The sequence below is a fragment of the Telmatherina bonti genome (assembly GCF_933228915.1).
Source record: "Telmatherina bonti genome assembly, chromosome: 8".
In the NCBI taxonomy this organism is placed as follows: Eukaryota; Metazoa; Chordata; class Actinopteri; order Atheriniformes; family Telmatherinidae; genus Telmatherina; species Telmatherina bonti.
Window position 1 is genome coordinate 31,353,834 of NC_136626.1, and position 20,243 is coordinate 31,374,076.

Here is a 20,243-nt window from a genome sequence, read left to right on the forward strand (position 1 = left end):
CATAATACATAGATACATAAACTTAAAGTTCATTAACCCTTTCATGCATGAATAAATAAAAACAATGCAACATTTTTAGATTTTTTGTAAAAAAAACAAAACAAAAAAAACAAGTGGTTTATTTACAGAAATACCCTCCTCATTCATGAATATGCAAGAAAAAAGCTTGCAAATAGGTGCCCACTACAGGGTCACTATGCATGAAAGGGTTAAAAAACATACAAGTTCTACATTTAGACTTATTTAGCTTATTACCAGACTAATTTAACAGTATATTACTATTATACTTTTCCTCTGTGAAATATATTTTTCACAGCATTAGGCCTGGTCCATGCCACTTATCAATATGATCTTATCTTTAATCTAGAAATAATCTTTAAAATCTCAAAATACTGACCAGCCATACGCTTAGTTTGCAGCAGCTGACCTTCATTGTCTGGTGTAGTAAATGACTGTTAAGTAGTACTACTGTCATCACTTAACTCGGCTCCAGTTTGTAACATTACAGCTGCAATAGTTTTTTTCCTCATCATAGGAGGGTATACTTATTGCTGAAGAAAGCCGGTAAAAGTCTCGGTATGCAATATATGCTGTAAAAAAAAAAAAAAGTCCCAGTACGCAAAGGGTTAGAATTTAAAAGTGCCAGTACTGTGTACCGCTGCATAACAGCCCACTTAAAGCACTGTTGAAAACCAAGTAGTAGCATAAGTATTCATTTATTTTATTACTAATAAGTACTCATATGATTTATTAAGTGTAAATATATTATATAGTTTTCTTTAGATTGACTTAATGTATGAATTCATTAAAAAATTAATGTTATCTTTACAGGAAAAAATGTTTAAGCTTTAAAAAAGTTCAGTTTTCGGAAATGAATTACATACTTTTTTTCAGTTACCAGTTTTTATTTAGAAAAAAAACAACAACTTTTACAACAAAAAATTGAGTCAAGTCCTTTTTTCTTCTTATACTGGGTTTTACAGGAGCTCTGGGGCTTCTTCAGACTCTAGTTGCTCCTCAATTTTTTTAAATGCATCTTCTTCCTGCTCTCCAGCTTCACCTTCAGTTTCTAAGCTCTTCTCTGCTGGGTCCTGGCTGGTTACAGTAGTTTCCAGTCCGTCCTGGTCAGCACTGGCATTCTGCGAGTCAGCTCCCTCATCATCTTCATCTTCTACATCCATCTCAAAAACACGCATGTGCCTCAGATTGGCACTCAGCTGCCAGGAAAGGAAATAAAATAGATGTTTAAAAACAGCATACAAAAACAGTTCATGGACATGGTTGTGCTGGAAAAGACATAAAGTGGTGCATCAATTAAATTAATACAAAGAAGGATTTTGTGTATTTAACATACCACACATGCCACTTTGCGGATTCCATTAACAGCAAGAAACTGGGCCTTCATGTTTTCCAGTTCACGCCACTGATTCTCCAATACCAGACCCTGGGATGGGATGTTACTGCTCAACTGGTCCAATCTGGTAATACAGGTAACATCCACTATGTTCAGGTTATGGTTGCTTACCTTTACACAATGTTTTGTACCATTTTCAAGAGAACTGAAAAAGACTTTCTACAGGTCCTGCAAATCCTTGAAAATGTTCAAATTTGAGGTTGTGTAAGATTTAAAAAGTCCTTGGTTTTTGGATTAAATGTTTAAAAGATTTAGAAAATTGCTTTGGTGATAAAATGCTATCTGGCTTAATAATTAGTTTGATATTTACATTTATATTTCCCCTCAGTTGCTGTTACTTACCTGCTGTCTTCATGAGCATTGTTTAATAAAGAACAAATATAAACTATGCAAACTTAAACAAACTTAAGCTAAGTGGTTTAAGTTCACTGACATATTTACAGGCAAACTAATAACTGATGTTGAGGGTTTTATATGTGGTGAGACTTTACTGAAAGTGTTACATCATACTGAACATCTCATGTTAGACCAATGCATCTTATCTTTTTGCCATTTTTATTTGGAGCTTATGCCGATGTAACTTAACTCAATTGTTTTTATCCTACTAGTTATGTAGCTATTGACAAATATTATAATTATTTGCTGATTTTCAGCACATTGCTTTGCCATGAATGTCACATCTGTCTTCATGTGTATTCAAGTATAAGTAATAACATAAGATGGCTTTTGTGATACAATTATAAATAAAGGCTAAATTAAATTACAAGTGACATTAATTAATCTCATTAATGTTTTCTGCCAAAGTATTTAATCAGTTGCTTTTATATTTATACACACACACACACACACACACATAAATATGATTAGCAGTGTAAAAGCATCACACTATTGTTTTGCAACATGTCAAGTTGTATCAAACAGATTAAAACATTTTCATTTGTACTTAACCAATCATACTTTAATTTTGCTGTGGTGTAATCTACCCAGCTCTTCACTCTAGTCTGTTACCCACCTTTTTATGTTTTTGTGACTGATTGTTGTTTTTGTTCTGTGTCTGCATTTGTTTCACTTTCCATCACAATAAAACAAACTGCTTGAACTTGACTTTGGGAAAGTTGTAAGAGAACCCTGTAATACTGAAAGGATTCATGTTATTGTCATGTTATTGTATTTTTAGGCAGAGGAGTTAAATAAGTTTACATGGGGTCTATGATGTTCAGCTGGCTGAGCTGGTGTCATATTTACACTACCAGTCTAAAGTTTGGACACACTTTTCCATTAAATCCAATAGGAAGGTGTGTCCAAACCTTTGACTGGTAGTGTACGAAGGAGGTCTTCCTCATAGCCAAACCAGGTTAGAGTCCTGGTCTGTGGCCCTTTAATGCATGTTATCTCCTCTTTATCTCTTTACCTCTATCTATTGTCAAGTAACAAACCACTGGTGCCAGAAAAATGACACAAAATAAACATAAAAAATAACAAAAAGGTTTAAACTCCCGAAGGGGATTAAGTGGTTGGGTGCAGCGCAACATGACGATGTAGACTTCAACACACCATCCACTCAAGACAAACTGCCATTGTACACAGTTCTTAAGGTAGATTATCTTTTTTCTCAGGTCTGGGTGTAACTCTCACTAAATATTAGGGGTGGGGATTTGAATCGAAAAAAAATCGAATAACAGGGTTTTTTGCTTCACAATTTTAAAATAGATTTTTTTCTTAAAAAATATTGATTTTTTTTTTCAAATAAATACAAATAATCCATTTTAAAATTTTTGTCATTTTTTTAATTGATCTTTTTACTGTTGGTTTTTTTTGTAATTGAAATTCAGGAAAATGACGAGCACAAAAAGTTTTGTACTTTTTTTTTTTGCTTTTTTTCTACAAAAATCAGAAAATCGAAGATTTGTGAGAATCACAATTTAAATTGTATCGACACCCCAAAAATCGAAATTGAATCGAATCAGGACAGAAGCATATCGTCACAGCAATACTAAAACGCTGTCAAATTACCTCCTCAGCCTAAAATAGACCTGGAAGTTAACACTTTACAGGTGCAGTTCCTACTTGTGCCTACACTGTCTGAACTTCACGTCTGCAGCTGAAATAATTAGTTACCCCCTCGAAATCTGATCGGTTGCCTCACATCTTGCATGCACCCATCTCTTCATGTATACGTCTCATCACTGAGGCAAGCAGAGCATGAAAGGACCCGACTATTCTGATTAGTTGAAATGTTCAAACATGTTGGACTGCAACACAGCAGCACTCTCTTTGTATTCTAACAATAACCCATCTCTAGTCATGCAAAAGGCAAATGTTATGTAATCTTAATACATAAGAGAAGATTTTGCAAGTAACAAGGAGTCTGAGGCTGTTTAAACACAGTGTGTCCTCTTGTGTAATGAAACACTTCCTCCAACTTTGAGCTTTGTGACTCCAAAACATATAAAGATAACACAAAAACTCCAAGGCAGTCTTCTTTAAAAATAACTAAATCGTCTGTATTTCTATGACCCAGTCATGATAGTTGACGAATATGCCATCAATATAAAGTCTACTCTACTAGTTCACTCTTATCTGTTCAAAGTGCTTCTCTTAAAAGCATAGGTGAATCCAGGAAGCACTCATACACAAACAATTTTTTTTCCAAAACTTATATAGTAGAATACCTGATAATGCATTTAGCAAAGAAATCACAGAAATACTGGACTTATAATTGACTTTACTTCAATGTTTACAATGTCAGAGATGATTACAGTTAAAGGAAGAAAATTAACTTTTAAAACAAATGTATAAAACATACCTCAGGTTGGGCTCCCAGCTGAATTCAGTCCCGCATGTTAGGTTGGAGGAAAGCGGAAGCTGAGCCAGGACACACCTGCTGTTCTGCTCCTCTGTCCCTTGCAAAACCACCGTTAGCATTTCATCGTCATAGAAACGAGCATCCAAGCAGCTGTAGGCACAGTGAGACCTGAAAAACAGGCCGGCGGTAAATGACAACGCAAGTGAGACTTTCACCAGCCGAGGTGTTAAATGAACTTGGGGCAATCAGCGAAGTAAAAGATGCTCACTGGGCTTCGGGATGATGGCTGAGGTCAATCGACATGACACTGTTTGGTATATGTCTGCCCGAGGAAAACAAACAGTTATAAGCCGAAAGTAATTATTATGTACAAAGAAACTTAATTTTCCTCAGTCCTGCACCTGTTTGGGTCGGTTGCTTTTCGTAACAGGTAGAGTTTGTATGGTGAGATCTCTGGCATGCAGAACACAACACAGTGCATCTTGGCCTTTTTGTCATTCCACCTGTGTAAAAAAAACCCAAGAAATATTGTTGACAGAAACTCTGATCTTGCCATCACAGATAGAAAACTCCATAATGTTTGCATCTTACGTACAAAGATGGAAGTTCAAAAAGTCGTGGAGCGTTTTCTGAGCTAGAAACACAAATAAACATGTAATCATATTAATAACATTGTATTTAAATGTAACTGTATCATCAAATCAGACACATGAGAGGATACCTCTCTGGTACGGTGTATAGAGGCAAAGAAACAGCCTGCTTTACCGACTTCCCAATTACTTCCTGCAAGCATATAGAACAGAATTAAACCTAACAAACAGGAGATGTGAGCAGACACTGAAAGCCAGGAAGTGTATTAAAATACTTCATTGTGCTGATGAACTCACTGCAGGTTTCTGCAGGCACTGCTGGATCACGTTCTCCATCATCCTCTTGACAAAGTGTAAAGACTTTTGGGGAAATGATGGAAAGAGCAAAGGGCTCTCTGTAGAAGCAAGTCAAAGCTTTTCGTCAGACAGTTGCCACAGCGGCATTCATAGAAACACTTCTCAAATGAGAAAATGTGCAAATTCTAATCATTGTTAACCTTTCAGGCGTGTGCTCTCCTGTAAAAACTTCAGCCATTGGTTCCCTTTAGTACTAGGCGGAGACACCAGGTCCTCATCCTCATCTTTCAGGTACTACAAATGACCACATGAAATGTCATCCAGAAATAACTTCAGACGGCACTTCTATTCAAAACCACTTGCAGCTCTTCGCCGCACTGACCTGACCAACTCGTTCCACATTGAAGTACTTCCCTTTACGATCAAAGAGTTCCTCGTTCTGTGAAAACACAAAGCCGTAAATTATCATTGTTAAAAATGCAAAACCATGTTGATGCATTTCTTTAATGGTCAGAGTGATGTTGTGCTTGTCTCACCTCACTGAAATGCTCAGACAAGAAGTCAGCAACAAAGGCAATGTCCTTCTGAGTCATCTGAAAAGTTAAACATAACAATATAATTAAAAAAATTAAATCAGAAGATCTAAAAATTTCTAATTGATCAAAAACAAAAATTTAACTATAAAAAGTTAGGGCTCTGTAAAATGTAAAAGATAATAAAATACAATGATTACCAAGAATATTCTAAAACATGTCAGCTGTTAAAAGTGAGACATTTTGCCATTTCATAGAAAATATTAGCCCATTTTAAGTTTGAGGTTTAAGGGCTCCAAAGTTTGGGCACCCCTGGTAAAAATTTATTTTAATGTGCCAAAAAGAAGCTAACAAAAGATGAAACATCTCCAAAAGGTGTCAAATTACAGATTAGACATTCTCATAACATGTCAAAAGAAGTTTGATCTTATTTCCATCATTTTGACTTTTAAAATAACAGAAAACAAAAAATGGCCTCTGCAAAAGTTTGGGCACCCTGCATAGTTAGTAACTTCTATTCCCCCGTTTGGCAAGTATGACAGCTTGTAAACACGTTTTATAGCCAGCCAATAGTCTTTCTAATCTTGTTTGAGGTATCTTCACCCATTCTTCCTTGCAAAAGTCTTCCAGATCTTTGAGATTTTGGGCCATCTGTGACGCACTGCTCTTTTAAGGTCTATCCATAGACTTTCAATTATGTTGAGGTCAGGCAAAACCTTCAGTTCATGCCTCCTGATGTAATCCACCCTTGATTTTGAGGTGTTTTTAGGATCATTATCCATTTGTAGAAGCCATCCTCTCTTTAACTGCAGCTTTTTCACAGAGAGCATTAGGTTAGCATCCAAAATTTGCTCAAATCCCACTGAATCCATTTTTCCTTCCTCTCGTGACATGTTCCCTGTGCCACTGGCTGCAATACAACCCCAAAGCATGATTGATCCACCCCCATGCTTAACAGTTAGATAGAGGTTCTTTTCATTAAATTATGTGCCCTTTCTTCTCCAAACGTACCTCTGCTCTTTCCGACCAAAAAGTTCAATTTTAACCTCATCAGTCCACAGAACTTGTTTCCAAAATGCATCAGGCTTGTCTATATGTTCCTTTGCAAACTTCAAATGCAGATTTTTGTGGTAAGGACATAAAAGAAGTTTCCTACTGATGACTCTTCCATGAAGGCCATGTTTGTACAAGTACCTCTTTATAGTGGAAAAGTGCACCATGACTCCAGTATCAGCCAGATCTTCCTGGAGGGATCATGCGGTCAAACGTGGGTTTTGACTTGCTTTTCTTACAATCCTGCGAGCTGTTCTGTCTGATATTTTTCTTTGTCTTCCAGATTTTGCTTTAACTTCCTCTGTTCCCAATGACTGCCATTTCTTGATTACATTTGGAACAGAGGATATTAGCATCTGAAAACGCTTATTTTCTTTCACCCTTCTCCTGCTTTGTGAGCATCAACTATTTTCAGTTTCAGTGTTCTTGACAGCTGCTGAGAGGAACCCATGGTGCCGATTGTTGAAGCGAGGTCAGATGAGCCTGAGAATTTAAAACCTTTGAGATTGACATCACCTGGTCTTTCCAGACACTAACTGTAAACAATCCAGGACACTGTCAGGTCTCTGTTGTCAAATTGGGGGCGTACAAGGTACTAACTCTGCAGGGTGCCCAAACTTTTACAGACACCATATTTTGTTTTCTGTTATTTTGAAGGTTTAAATGATGGAACTAGGATGTAATTTTTTTTTTTTTACATGTTATAAGAATGTCTAAACTGTACTTTGATGTCTTTGAGATTTTCCATCTTTTTAAAGCTCCTTATTTGCACATTAAAATAAATTTTTACCAGGGGTGCCCAAACTTTGGAGCCCCAATGTATCCTATAATAGAAACCAACTGATTACATCGAAGCATGACTTTGATCCAATCCCCCATCCTGAGCTGCACGAGGCGACAGTGGGAAGGAAAAAACTTCCCGTTAACAGGAAGAAAACCTCCGGCAGAACCCGGCTGGGGTGGAGAGGACAGGAAAGACAGCAGGAGCACACCCGTTAAAAAGTTTTAAAAGGAGAAACAAAAGGATGGAAAAGCCCCTCATGTGTAGAAAGGTGCATCTGTGGTGGCTGCTGCCTCAGTCTGCCTGGTCCTGTTATCTTCTGTTATACATCTGTTGTCTGTTTATTCTTGGACGGGTTGTACTGGGAGCACTGCATTGTGCCGGGATGCCGGCTCAATGATCATAAAATGCATTCTGATTCTGAACAGACAGCAGCTGAGCAACATTACTGGGTAAAAAAAAAAAGCACTTCAGAGAGGCAGAGCTTCTCTGACGTACAGATGGACACACTTTTACCAATCTACCACAAACTGTGTCTAAATATTTTGGAACAATTTAATATAAAATGTTCCTCAATGTAAATGTGTGAAGACTTTGAAGAACCCACCATCTACAGCAGGGGTGTCCTGCTCCGACGGACACAATTCTGCAGGTTTTCCATGTATCCATGCTCCAACATACCTGACTGAAATGGATCACTCGGTGTGTAGAACTTCATTGTCTGGATCCATTTAATGTGAGCCAGGTGTGTTGGAACAGGGAAACATGGAAACACGGCCCTTGAGGACCAACTCTGGACAACGCTGCTCTACAGTATCATCAAAATATTCAGTGAATCAGAGAGAATTTCTGTGTGCAGCAGGACAAGGTTAAAACCAGATGCTGGTGATCTTGGAGCCCTCAGGCACCACTGCAAAAAAAAAAAAAACTCGCTGCAAAACCCTGGATGGACTCTGGGAAAACTTCCAGAACACAAACGCAGATTAACGCTCTATCATGCAAAGAAGAAGCCATATGTGAAATCCAGAGGGGATTCTGTTTTGTCTGCATCAAAGCTTTTTTAAAATGCCTGAAACAAAACGTAAAAACATTCAGTTCAGTGGATCAAAATGTAAAATTCTTTGTGGAAAGCATGGATGCTGTGTCCTGCAGACTAAACAGCAAAGGAGTCATCCAGGTTGTTATCAGTACACAGTTCAAATGTCTGCCTGTCTGATGGTATAGGGCAGCATCAGTTGCTACGGCGTTACTATCATCCACATCTGTGAAGGCTATATTGATGCTATACACTGATCTACTTAGGGTGGCCAGATCTCTCTCACCAAATGTGGGACAAAGACTGAAAATGTGGGACAATGTGAGACTCCACTCTGCCATGACAAATTTAAAACAAAATAAACTTTCCATTCTTCTCTTTGGTAATAAAATTACTAACCAAACATAACAAATCTGTGATTATAAAGCCTCCCCCTGAGTAGCGTATTTTTTGTGACTCGGATCTTTGTGCCATTTCACGTCATATTCTCCGCCGTGTGACACGGAAAAATTACTTTGACAAACCCTCACAGTCTCCTCAGACAGGTTTAACCCAGGAATTTATGCTTTCCCAGTCTTTGTTGTAACAACACTTTCTTTTCTTCTTCGCTGCGGTCGTCTCCTTGTCTTCCATGATCAATCGGTGTATTTATTTATTTATTTTCATTAGTTGGTGCACCGGTGCATCTTATATGTGCGTTAAGTCCCGCCTCCTAGTTTGATTGACATGAGTGTAACTCAAATCAGCAGGCGGTGTGATGTGACAGCCGTCAAATAGTTTGCCACACACAATTAGTAAAACCAGGTTTTTTTTTTTGTTTTTTTTTTTTCCTTCACAAAAGTGAAGAGTGGTCGTAACAATGCGGGACAGCGCCCCGTTTTGTGGGACGTGTGAAAAGTAATAGAAGTGTGGGACTACCCTGCACAAAGCATGACATCTGGCCACCCTACATCTACTCCCAACCAGGGGAGACCTTGCAGATTCCAGCAAGACGATGCTGAACCACATCCTGGATTAATCACAACGGTGTGGCTTCACAGAAGAACTGGCCGGCCTGCAATCCACACCGTTCACCAATACAAAACATCTGGAGCATCATGAACCCTCAGGACTATGTAGCAGCTCACCTTGTTCAGCTCTGGTGGGACATGTTCTTCGCACATTCTCAGCATGGCTGTTGTGGAAAAAAATAATTTAAATGATATAAATTTAATCCTACAAGATACTGAATGTCATGTTGCATGCGTTATACTCACACTGAGGAGTCAACAAATGATGTCTGATACAAAACTAACTCTTACCTACATACAACCACCGAAAAAAGGCTTTGAAATTTTTCATACTCTTGTCAATCACCCTAAATGACAAAGTAAAGGTAGAAACATGGGAGAAAATGAAAGGACATACAAAGAAATGATTTATGTTCAGGGTTGGGAACCTACTGCAGAAGTTCGTTGGCTTTGAGTGAGAAGGAGCCCACAGCTGTGATAGCACCTACAAACACAAAACATGGTTACTAATGACAACAAGATTCATTTCCGTATTTTTACGTGCGAAACGGTACCTTCTATAGCAGCTGAATCCAAACCGAGAGGTTCGAACTTCTGTTTCCATAAGGACATCCCTCTCACCTCACTGAGGTGATACAGCAGAGCTTCAGAGCCGCTGCAGTGAGCAGAAGACAGCAGAAGGTTGTACATGGCAGGGATTCAGAAAGCAGGAAGTATTGACAACAAGTACAAGACACAATACCTCTGCAGGTGGCTGATAACTAGCTTCTGGATGCTGGAATAAGAAGACTCGATGGACTGGCCAAGCTTTTTCAGGCCCTACGACATGACAAGACACTAAATAAATAATGCAGTTTTAAGTGAAAAACTGTTTATATTTTGATTAATCTTAGGCTCACCTTGACAGTCAGCTGGTTCATGAGAAGAGCCTGAAGTTCAGGGCTAAAAACAAAAAGCCAAACACAAGAAAATCGGACAAAATCTGTATAACCAGCTCAGAATGTGTTGCTACCATCTACAGGACACTCTGGACACGACAGCATAATGAAGAATAGTCCTCGTTTCCCCACCTAGACTGTCCCCACAGCAGAAGCTCCAGGAACTCATCCTGAACTTGTGTGCTTGTGTTTTTTTCCTGCAGAGACAGAAGATAAGACTGATTTATTCCAAGTCTACACATATTTTCTCTCAGAAATTACATGGTTTTCCCAACTTGCTGCCTTTTCATGCGACCGCACCAGGAGTTTCATGTTGAAACGACCTGAACTTTTGAGGTGCTGATGTCTTGTGGTCAATCTATTTCAGAAAAACCCTTTTAGAAGCAGAAGTATTTACTTCTAAATCAGAAAATGGAGGAAAAACAGCTCGGACACTCTTTGCTTCTCTAAAGACGTACTCATAAGTGAGATGTAACGACTTGATTTCACAAATGATCACAGTATTGAAAACCAGGATTCATTTATCAAAACGATCCTTCGATATCGTCCCTTTTTATAAAAGACCATGTCTGAATCATATCAGCAGATCCGCTCAAGTTGGAAGAAAAACAATGTTACTGTCATGATGTGGTGTTTTGTGTTTCTCCTTAGTTCTGGTTTCCTGTTTTATTGTGTAGTTTTTCCTGTTTAGTTCTCTTGGTTCTTGTTTAGCTTTATTGATTTCCTGTTGTAGTTCACCTGGGTTCATTTAGTAGATTCATTACACCTGTGCCTCATTATGTTGTCTGTATGTATACTCCTGGTTTTCAGTTTGCAGTTGCTGGATCATTTTGTTGTTAGGCCCCTGAGTTCCTCTGTCTAATTAAATTAGTCTTGAACCTACATCCCTGTTCCCTCGTCTCTGCGTCTGGGTCCACTCCTTCACCGCCGTCCTGACAGTTACACAACATCTGACCGGTTACTGTTTGTGTTGCTTTGTATTCGTTCCATCAGCTGCAGTAGAGATGTAATAAAGTGGGAAAATACGGCCAAGGAAGAGTTATTCCCTACAAAGTATATGATCAAGTCATCTGTGTTAAATTTCTGTAGTTATAGTATATTTACTAATGTTTCAGGATTAGGTTGACTCTGCTCCTGTATTATATTGTTCTACTAGAATCCAATGGTAGAAATAAATAAAACTTAAAAGACCAGTAAGGAGAGTTCATGTGTTTTTACATATTTATAGTTTCATAATTGCAAAATCCTAATTATTTCTCAGACAGGTAATGTGCCTGAAAATCTAAAATTGAGACATTTCTACTCATATCAGAAACGATCACAATAAAGACAGAAAAGTCCATTCTGTGGGGGGGGGGGATTTTATCATCACACTGTTGCAGGAATGCGTTTTCCTGTTGGACCCTGTGAGGATGTGCTTGTGCATTTCTGCCAAGGAAAAGATGCGTAGAGACAAATTACCTGTACAAACTTAGTTAGGCGAAGGTCCATCTGCATGAGGATGTCGTCCCATGCTTCACACATGCAGGTAAGTGAGAGGTGCAGGTACTGCAGCAGGGTGGAGATGTGGGTGAACTTGCGTGCCATCCTGGTGACCTCAGGGAGACAGACTGACAACAATCCTGTGTCCAACTGAAGGATGTAAAACAAACAGAAAGATGCAGCTTGGAGCAGGAAGGAGGTCTGGAAGTTAAATAAAGCTGTCAATCTCACCTGAATGTAACAGATCTCTGGGTTATTGTCAGCAGACCTGACCTCTGTGATGATGGACAGAGATTTGAGATCACTGGACAGACTCAGACTGCGACACATCCCAGAAACCTGTAGAACGTTATTGAGTTAGTAAAATACAGTTAAATCACAGTTAATTGATAAGTTTGCATTACTGAATTATCAGCAACATCAAATTTTTCAAATGCTGTCATTTTTTTTTTTTTTTAGCAGTTTACTTTATTAAAATCGTAATCACAAACATGCAATGCACTGCAACCGCTGTGTTTGTCTTTTAAGTCAAAATAATTTGTCAGAATAAATCTGATCCCCATGATTAAGATTAAGAAAAACAGGCTTACCCCGCCTAGAGTAGCTATCTTGTACATCCCATATGCATAAAGCTCCACAAAGCCATCATCCCCTCCAAGAACAAGAATGTTCAGTCTGCATGGAGACAACACGTTGGTTCAACAATTTCACCGCTAAATTTACAAACATTTCAATCATTCTGTAAGTTGATGTTCTGACTTAAACAAGCATCATTTACCTGACTTCTCCCAGGAGATTAAGTATCTCATCAGACTTTTCCTCACTGGGATAAAGACAGATAATACAGTCAGCAGCTGTTTGTTTGCTAAAAGATTCTTTAAACAAACTGAATAAATCATTAAATTGTCCTCCCACCTGAAGATCTTCGAAGTTGTGCTGTAGCTGAGGATAAAAAGTTCAGAAGTTAGGACAAATGTTACTCAACCACAACTTTTCTTCTTATCAAGTGATGCGTAATTGCTACTATTACCTCTTGGGAAGTGTTGGTAATTTAGGAAGAAAAAGTTTGGATTCATCCTCTGAGCTGTAAAACGAGCTAAGGACACTGAAAGAGATTGATTAAAAAAAAAAAAATTTAAATATGTTCTGACAAATGAAAAACTATTTGGGTTGCTTTCTCATCTCTGTGCATACCTGCTTTCTTCCATCACCTCCATCCAATGCATGCAAGTTACAGGAGTTTGCATTGGAAACACATGGAGAATCTCTGCTTTCTCAACACCACAGAGGACTACCTGCTTTGTGTCTCCAAGACTGAAGGCTAATACTAAGGTTTAAAGAGAGAATAAAGGTACAATAAAGGTACATTATTCCTCATAATTCAATCCAACACAACTGAAAAGCCTAAGTTAACAGTTATATCTTACTTTTGCCATCTGGTCTCCAGGCAAGTGCAGTGATTTCCCTCCCAGTACATTCACTGGGTGGTAAGCTCCAAACGCGCTGGAAGCTAGCCAAGCGATGTAACAGCAGCTTTGGAAAGACAGTCCAATAAAAATTTACACACACACACAAATGCAAACACACAACAAAAATAAAAGGACCCAAAGCACACAAAGCTTTTTCTTTTGGGATGTTTGGAGTTTTAAGCCCACCTCTCCAGTTGTGTTGGCCAAAGCAATGAGATCCCTCTTTGGAGACCATGCCATACACAGAACAGGGTTTGGGAGCTGCTTCTCTCCCACTTGTCGGAAGGCGGGCATGTTGTGAGCTAAAACTGAAAAAGTCAATCAGACTTCTGTATGAGAGATAAATAAATAGACATAAATAAAAACAACCTCAGATATCATTATATAACCTAGAAGTTGTTCCCTTTCACTTTATGTATTTTATTTATTTTTCCCTTTACTTTCTTTTATTCATTACAGTAGTTAATGTTGTTTATTTTGCAGATTATCAGTTAGTAAAATCAACTATCAGACCGTCAAACACAAACTATCAGGTTTTTTTCATCAATTATAAAAGAATTGGCTTTAGTTTTTATTTTAATGATGATGTAAACATTTGCCTCTGTTAGTTAGTTAGTTAATTTTGTTTTGTTTGTATCAGTCATAATCAGTTTGTCCACTTCCAAAAAAACAATCAAGTAAAACAAAAAAAAAAAAATAGGCAGAAGCAAAGCTTGTATGCCTAATAATGTACACTTACAAGTAGTTACCTTAAATTATACAAATAACAAAAGCAAGTGCATTACGTACACAATGTGTGACTTTTATAAAGAAAAATCATTTATAAAGTTTCATATATCCTTAAAAAAAACCCTGATGAATCATCTTTTTAAATATAAATAAAGAATTACAATTTTTTACCTCATTACTGAGTTTATTCCACATTTGAACCCCCCGAAAGGACAAGCATCTCTGTTTCACCCCTGTTCTAGATATTGGAACAATAAATTTACAACTGTCTCTAAAGTTATTTTAAGTCTGCTGAAGCTTAAAGTAATTTTGGACACCTTCTGGAAGAACATTTTGTTTAGCCTTAAACATAACTTGTATCGTCTTATCGTAAACTAAATCATCAAATTTCATGAGTTTTGATTTAATAAATGATGGATGCGTGTGATCATAATATCGAACATTATTTATCAAGCGTGTGGCACATTTTTGTAATAAAATAATGTCATTCAGAGTTGTCTTGTGGGCGCCATCCCAAAGTTCAACACAGTATGACATATACACAAGTATTAAGGTACAGTAGATCATAGACAATGCTTTTTTTTTTTTTTTTTTTTGGTAATAAATCTTTAACTTTGTACACAATACCGAGGTTTTTTTTAACCTTAATGTAATGTACATGGTCTTTCCAGGTTAATTTAGAATCTATTATAACCCCTAGAAATTTCACATCAAAAACAATTTCAGTGCCGTCTACTCTTAATTTGACCTCTTTAATTTTTCTTCTTCCAAATATCATGAATTTAGTTTTAGATACATTCAGTGACAACTTATTTCTGTCAAACCAGGTTATGAATAAAACCAAGTCCTTTTCTATTAATGTTTATTGTTTGATATGATGATTTAGATAAATATGAAATATGTGGCAACCAATTAACGAGAAGCAGCCATGAACCTTTATAAATGAGACATTTAAAGCTTTATTAAATCAGATTACGCTCAACAAAGTCACAGATGTTTAGCATTATAAGTTCACTGACTATAAAAGACCCCTTTTAAGAATAGAAATCAACAACTATTCGTAATTTACCTGAAGATCACTGAATATTATCGAGACCTTAATCAATAGACAGAATAGTTGTGCTTACTAGCTGGTAACTCACCATGAAGAGCTGTCAGACGAAAGTCGTTCCAGTGAAAATGTTACGCTGGTAAGTCTGTTAGGAAACACGCTTAATGTACAACACTAAACCTAAACTTAATGCCAATGCAAACCTTAAAAATAAACAGTTTCTCTCATGCTGTGTTCACAACTACGCGGAAGCCACCATATTTACTTTTCAACCAACCGCTGCGGAGCAACGGGAAGCGCGAAGAGACAAAATTACTCGTAAGAGAAACGCGATTCGTAATCGTTGGAGAAAATTGGGCATTGAAATGGTAAGATATAAAACAAGACTGTCAAAACAATTATTAAAATATGTATACAGTTTTTAATTGGTTTAGTATTCTGCAAGGTCTGGCGATGTTTTAACTTTTTGATTATGTAATTTATCAAATCAATCAATCAAATCAAAGATGCTTTATTTATCCCTGAGGGGAAATTCAAGGTTCAAGGTTCAAGCCAGCTCGTCCAAGGTTAGACATACAGACATTTACATTTGACAAGTTTACAGAATCGAGCTAAAAGCTAGGCCCCACAGCCAGTTTTACCGGCTGCCTTATAAATGAGGAAAAGATGACATGAGTAAGGATGGGTGGGTGTTGGAAAAAAAAGAAGTATCTCTACACTTCACCTGAAGAGGGAACGATAAAGATGCAACAAAAAAAAACACAAAAAAAAAACCACCTCTAAAAGCACAAATTACAGGTTTTTAGAAGGTTTTTGCCATATTCACAGTGTCTCTATGATGTATTAAAGTTCATTCAACCATCTAATATTTAAGTTTTATTTGTTTAAATTGAGATTACATTTCATTCTTTATACATGTAAAAATACTCAAATTAAAGCCAATATATGGGACTTTAAAGTACAGAATTAATATGTGTAATCACCGAACCTCAAAGAAGCAGCCCGTTATAAAATCAGAGGTCAGTGTCAAAAACGTTTATTTTATTGTCTAAAGCTGTGATCCTAGTGGTATCTAATTGCTTCAATAAAATGACTGTTTTATTCTCTAAGAATGAGCCATGTATATCTACTCGTCATGGGTTTACATGGTGCTGCTGTATTTATGTTTTTACTAGGGTGTCTCTGAACAGACAAAATAACAGTGTTAAGTGAGAGTCTTCTGAACTTTAAAAATCTAGTACTTCCTTTGTTTGATAGATGGAAAAGCCCCATTTGGGATATTAAAAAAAAGCATCTTAAAATGCATATAGAAGAAGATGGTACACATGTACACAGTTTTAAAGTAGTTACTTGTGGAGCAGTCTTCCATGCACTTGAAGCCACTGGATCCAGTCACATGTTTATGTCTGGAAGACTTTTGGCCACTGACAGCCACCATCCATTCACAGCCATGTATGGCATTTAAAGTAATTTGAATGTCCATCTTTACTGCTAGATTTTAGTCTTTCAACATGGATTTAAAAATAATTTTACTCACATAAAAATAAAACAACTGTTTAATGAAAAAAAATGTCTGCCGAAGTGTGTCTTATTACCCGTTTTTTTTTTTGCATTATTTTGAACTCTTTATGTGTATCATTGTGCCTAATAATAATATCATCTATATTAAATCCACACAGTTTCACATCTGCATAATTACAAGACAAAGTTTGTATATATGTGACATTTCAGTATTACGGGCCTCGCCTATGGAACAGCCTGCCTGAGGGCCTCAGGGCTGCAGAGACTGTTGATGTTTTTAAAAAAACGCTCAAGACCTACCTTTTTAGTTTAGCTTATAACTAAGTTTTAACATTCTTATATTAACCCATATTTATTCTTCTTTTTAGTTAATTTTATTTATTTATATATTTTATATATTGATTTACATCTTTTTAGTTAATTTGATTTATTTATATATTTATTTACAAATTAGTATTGATTTTATTTTATTTATTTATATATATATATATATATATATATATATATATATATATATATATATATATATATATATATATTATTTATATATATATATATATATATATATATATATATATATATATATATATATATATATTTTTTTTTTTTTTTTTTTTTTTTTTTTAAATGGATTTTATTTTTGTTTTCACTCCAGCTCTCTCCTCATTGGGGTCCTCTTCACCAAGGGCTGCCCCTGCTCTGACTGCATGGGTGTTGCAGTGGGGGCTGTCCCTGTCTGGTGGGTTGGGATCCAGCGCTGCAGCCTTACGATTGTGGCGTGGGTCCTGTCTGCCCGGACCCGGGTGGCCCCCATGGTGATGGCCTGGGTGGTCTTGGTTGGGGGTAGCCCTTTGTGTAGAGGCTCCCTGAAAATATCGTTTCCTTATCTGGTGCACATCTGGTGCAAATGCACCTGGCCATTCAACTTCTTTTAACTGTTACAGGGCAAATAGGGCATGGGTGAGGGTGGTTGTGGGTGGGTGAAAGGGGATGTGTATGTGTGTTAGTGTTTTATCTATTTTTATCTATTTTGATGTAAATTGTTTTATAATGTAAAGCAGTTTGTATTGTTTTTAAGCACGAAAAGTGCTATACAAATAAAGTTTGATTTGATTTGATTTGATTTTTGTAAAACAGGCCAATATTGTATAAACCTTTTTAGTTTCACTTATTTGTCTGATGTGTACATACCCCAGTCTATGGTACATAGACTATTAACATGCCGCAAATGTTCCAGGAATGCTCTTTTATACAATTTAGATCAAATTATTCTCAACCTGAACAGATATAAGTCTGAATAAGTAGTTTTAAATGATAACTGTACAAAGTGCTTGTTGCTTTGGAGGACAGGTAAACACAATTTTAGGTTTCTCAATATTTGTTGTCGGAGCGTACATACTTGATAGTTATGACTGTGGACATTCTTTGTGTACTTATCACTGGTACTTAACTGCAATCAGTAGATTGATGAAGAACCAGAATAGCTCAGAGAGCACAAAATGTGATAGTGGTCCTGAAATAGACCAAGTGAGGCTACATGGTTCTCAGCTATCTGTCTGTCTGAGCCACTGTTTTAGACTGAGCCATCTTTCTTTGCTATTCCTAATGAGAAAAAAGAAGATGATTCATAAAAACTGTATCATTCACTGGTCAGTCAGATGAAAATATTTACTGCACTCAGACCTTTCACTTTCATATGCCCAACACTGAACTTGACCAAACAGATCCTGAACCTTGAACTCAAGACCACATTTGTGCTAAATCCTCACAGGACCATTTTTAGTTATTGTACCGATGGTTAAAACCGATCACTGGGTGGTCTGAGGTCACGGGGGTCAACTCAGCCGGGCACAGTGGCAACTCTGCTATCGTTTTCAGTTTTTCAACAAGACAAATTGTGACTTAGCCAAGGTGGTTTACACATGAAGACGTCAACCATTCAACATCGTAACACAGATCTATAGTTTAAAGTGTTGCCAGTGCAGATGGAGTCCCTAAATGTGGCATCAAACCCGACCCTACAGGCTTATAACAGCATAACATGGGTCTGATGTTTTGAATATCACAACAGCCTGCGCTTACTGTGTTTAATTAACAAATGACAGTTCAGCGGAAAAAAATGTCACCACCACCTTCTGTTCCCCAGGTCTACCTCCACACTCGCCTCTTGCCAGTAGTCTGGCTGTGTAACTTGAGCCAGGGGCCAAATATAGCCCCACACAGTGAGCAGTTAGGGACCAGCGCAGATGGGACAACAGGCCACTGCAGAGGTAGTTGGACGCTGAACCTGAGAGATCCGGCTGACCGTCTGACCAATAAGGCTGCTCTTTTGGAGAGACGCAAAGGTTTTTTTTGTTTTTTTTTCCGGTCTCTTTCTTAGAAAAACAAAACAACCCTGGAACCATTAAACCAGGAGGGAAGATTTGGACAAACAGCCCCACTTGAAGGTATGTTTTCCTGTGCCGTCAACAGCCTGTATTTTATAGTTTAGCCTCCTTGTTCTTTCATCAGGAGTATGACCTGAATCATTTCATAAAACGGAAACAGTAGTAGTAATAGCTGTTTTAATCAGTCTTTTATTATGAATGTCAAATAATTGAATGTCACACAGTGTCTTTTTAGCCAGGTTACTATGAGGAGTTAAATAACATCTCATTTAGGTGAATTTCTTTGTGGATTTCTTTGTATAATTCTCTGAATATATCAAAAGGGATGATATTATATATAAAAAAAAAGGGCAACTGAAGGAATATTGGACAGTGTTGGTATTTATTAGTATTTCTCAACTTCCCAGATTTTCTGATTCAGATTATTCTTATTTCTGAACAATTATTTAGACAACGGAGGATTTCCGGTTTTTTTTGTTGTACTTTTACGCTGTGATTGTCAGTGCATGTTTGTGTAACTCGTCCATTTATACCTGTGAGTGTGTTTAAAGGTAGCAACCTCTCTCCTTCGCTCGGGGTGGGTGGGGCTGCGGCGCTGCTGTGAAACATAGCCCAGGGGATTAAAAATAACAACAGCTGGTCTTCAGGACGCCATGAGGCGCTGAGTGTCACACTACATCATGCATATACAGTATCTACACCAACAGCTCTTAACATATTACATACGTATCAATTCTAAGAAATGCAAGGAGTATAAATAACTAGTATTAATTAATAAAAGATGAAAATCCAAATCAAGAAACTGAAAATAAATATGAAATCAAACATATTGGATAAATGCTTGTGATTAGGTTGAAGCAGATTTGAGATTTCTAAACAATTTCCATGGCTGAGTAACAATCAAATTAGGGTGAAAATATTACTTTGTTTTCATTACGTGATTTCTCAAATCAAATACACAACATATAATCCGTATTAACGGATCAGCTTTGCTTCATTTTACTAAAATAAAAGAAAATTTTGTAAACATTCAGACCTTTCTCAGTATTGCATGACCTTAACCTCTGCTCATGTGGAATAAACACAACAAAGTGATGGAGTTAAATGTTCTGACAGACAATCAGAGGTAAGAAATGCCAGTTATGT

General features: G+C 37.2%; 2 protein-coding genes across 7 annotated transcripts in view; one reads left to right on the forward strand and one right to left on the reverse strand.

The window, feature by feature from the left end:
• Positions 1-961: 961 nt before the first annotated feature.
• On the reverse strand, positions 962-15,453 carry anapc4 (anaphase promoting complex subunit 4). 2 transcript variants are annotated; one of them, XM_079244664.1, is made up of 28 exons: positions 15,281-15,453; positions 13,596-13,717; positions 13,368-13,473; positions 13,135-13,267; positions 12,971-13,045; positions 12,856-12,882; positions 12,719-12,763; positions 12,531-12,615; positions 12,172-12,279; positions 11,920-12,090; positions 10,591-10,655; positions 10,420-10,462; positions 10,263-10,339; positions 10,075-10,175; positions 9,953-10,004; positions 9,812-9,867; positions 9,638-9,684; positions 5,644-5,700; positions 5,490-5,546; positions 5,308-5,401; positions 5,108-5,205; positions 4,942-5,003; positions 4,816-4,854; positions 4,622-4,723; positions 4,489-4,542; positions 4,221-4,388; positions 1,355-1,478; positions 962-1,217 (listed from the first exon to the last, which is right to left on the reverse strand). In XM_079244664.1, exons 2-28 carry the CDS (start codon positions 13,701-13,703, stop codon positions 978-980), a joined length of 2,394 nt encoding a protein of 797 aa, XP_079100790.1. In that variant the 5' UTR covers positions 13,704-13,717; positions 15,281-15,453; the 3' UTR covers positions 962-977. The 2 variants fall into 2 exon arrangements, with proteins under 2 accessions (XP_079100790.1, XP_079100791.1); XM_079244665.1 differs by having other exon boundaries at positions 13,596-13,738.
• Positions 15,454-18,964: 3,511 nt separating this feature from the next.
• The window catches only part of palld (palladin, cytoskeletal associated protein), a 62,254-nt gene continuing 60,975 nt past the window's right edge, over positions 18,965-20,243 (forward strand). For all 5 annotated transcript variants that reach the window (XM_079245090.1, XM_079245094.1, XM_079245092.1 and 2 more), the window contains exon 1: positions 18,965-19,157. The gene's annotated coding sequence lies outside the window, so the exon portion shown is untranslated. The remainder of the gene's footprint in view (positions 19,158-20,243) is intronic.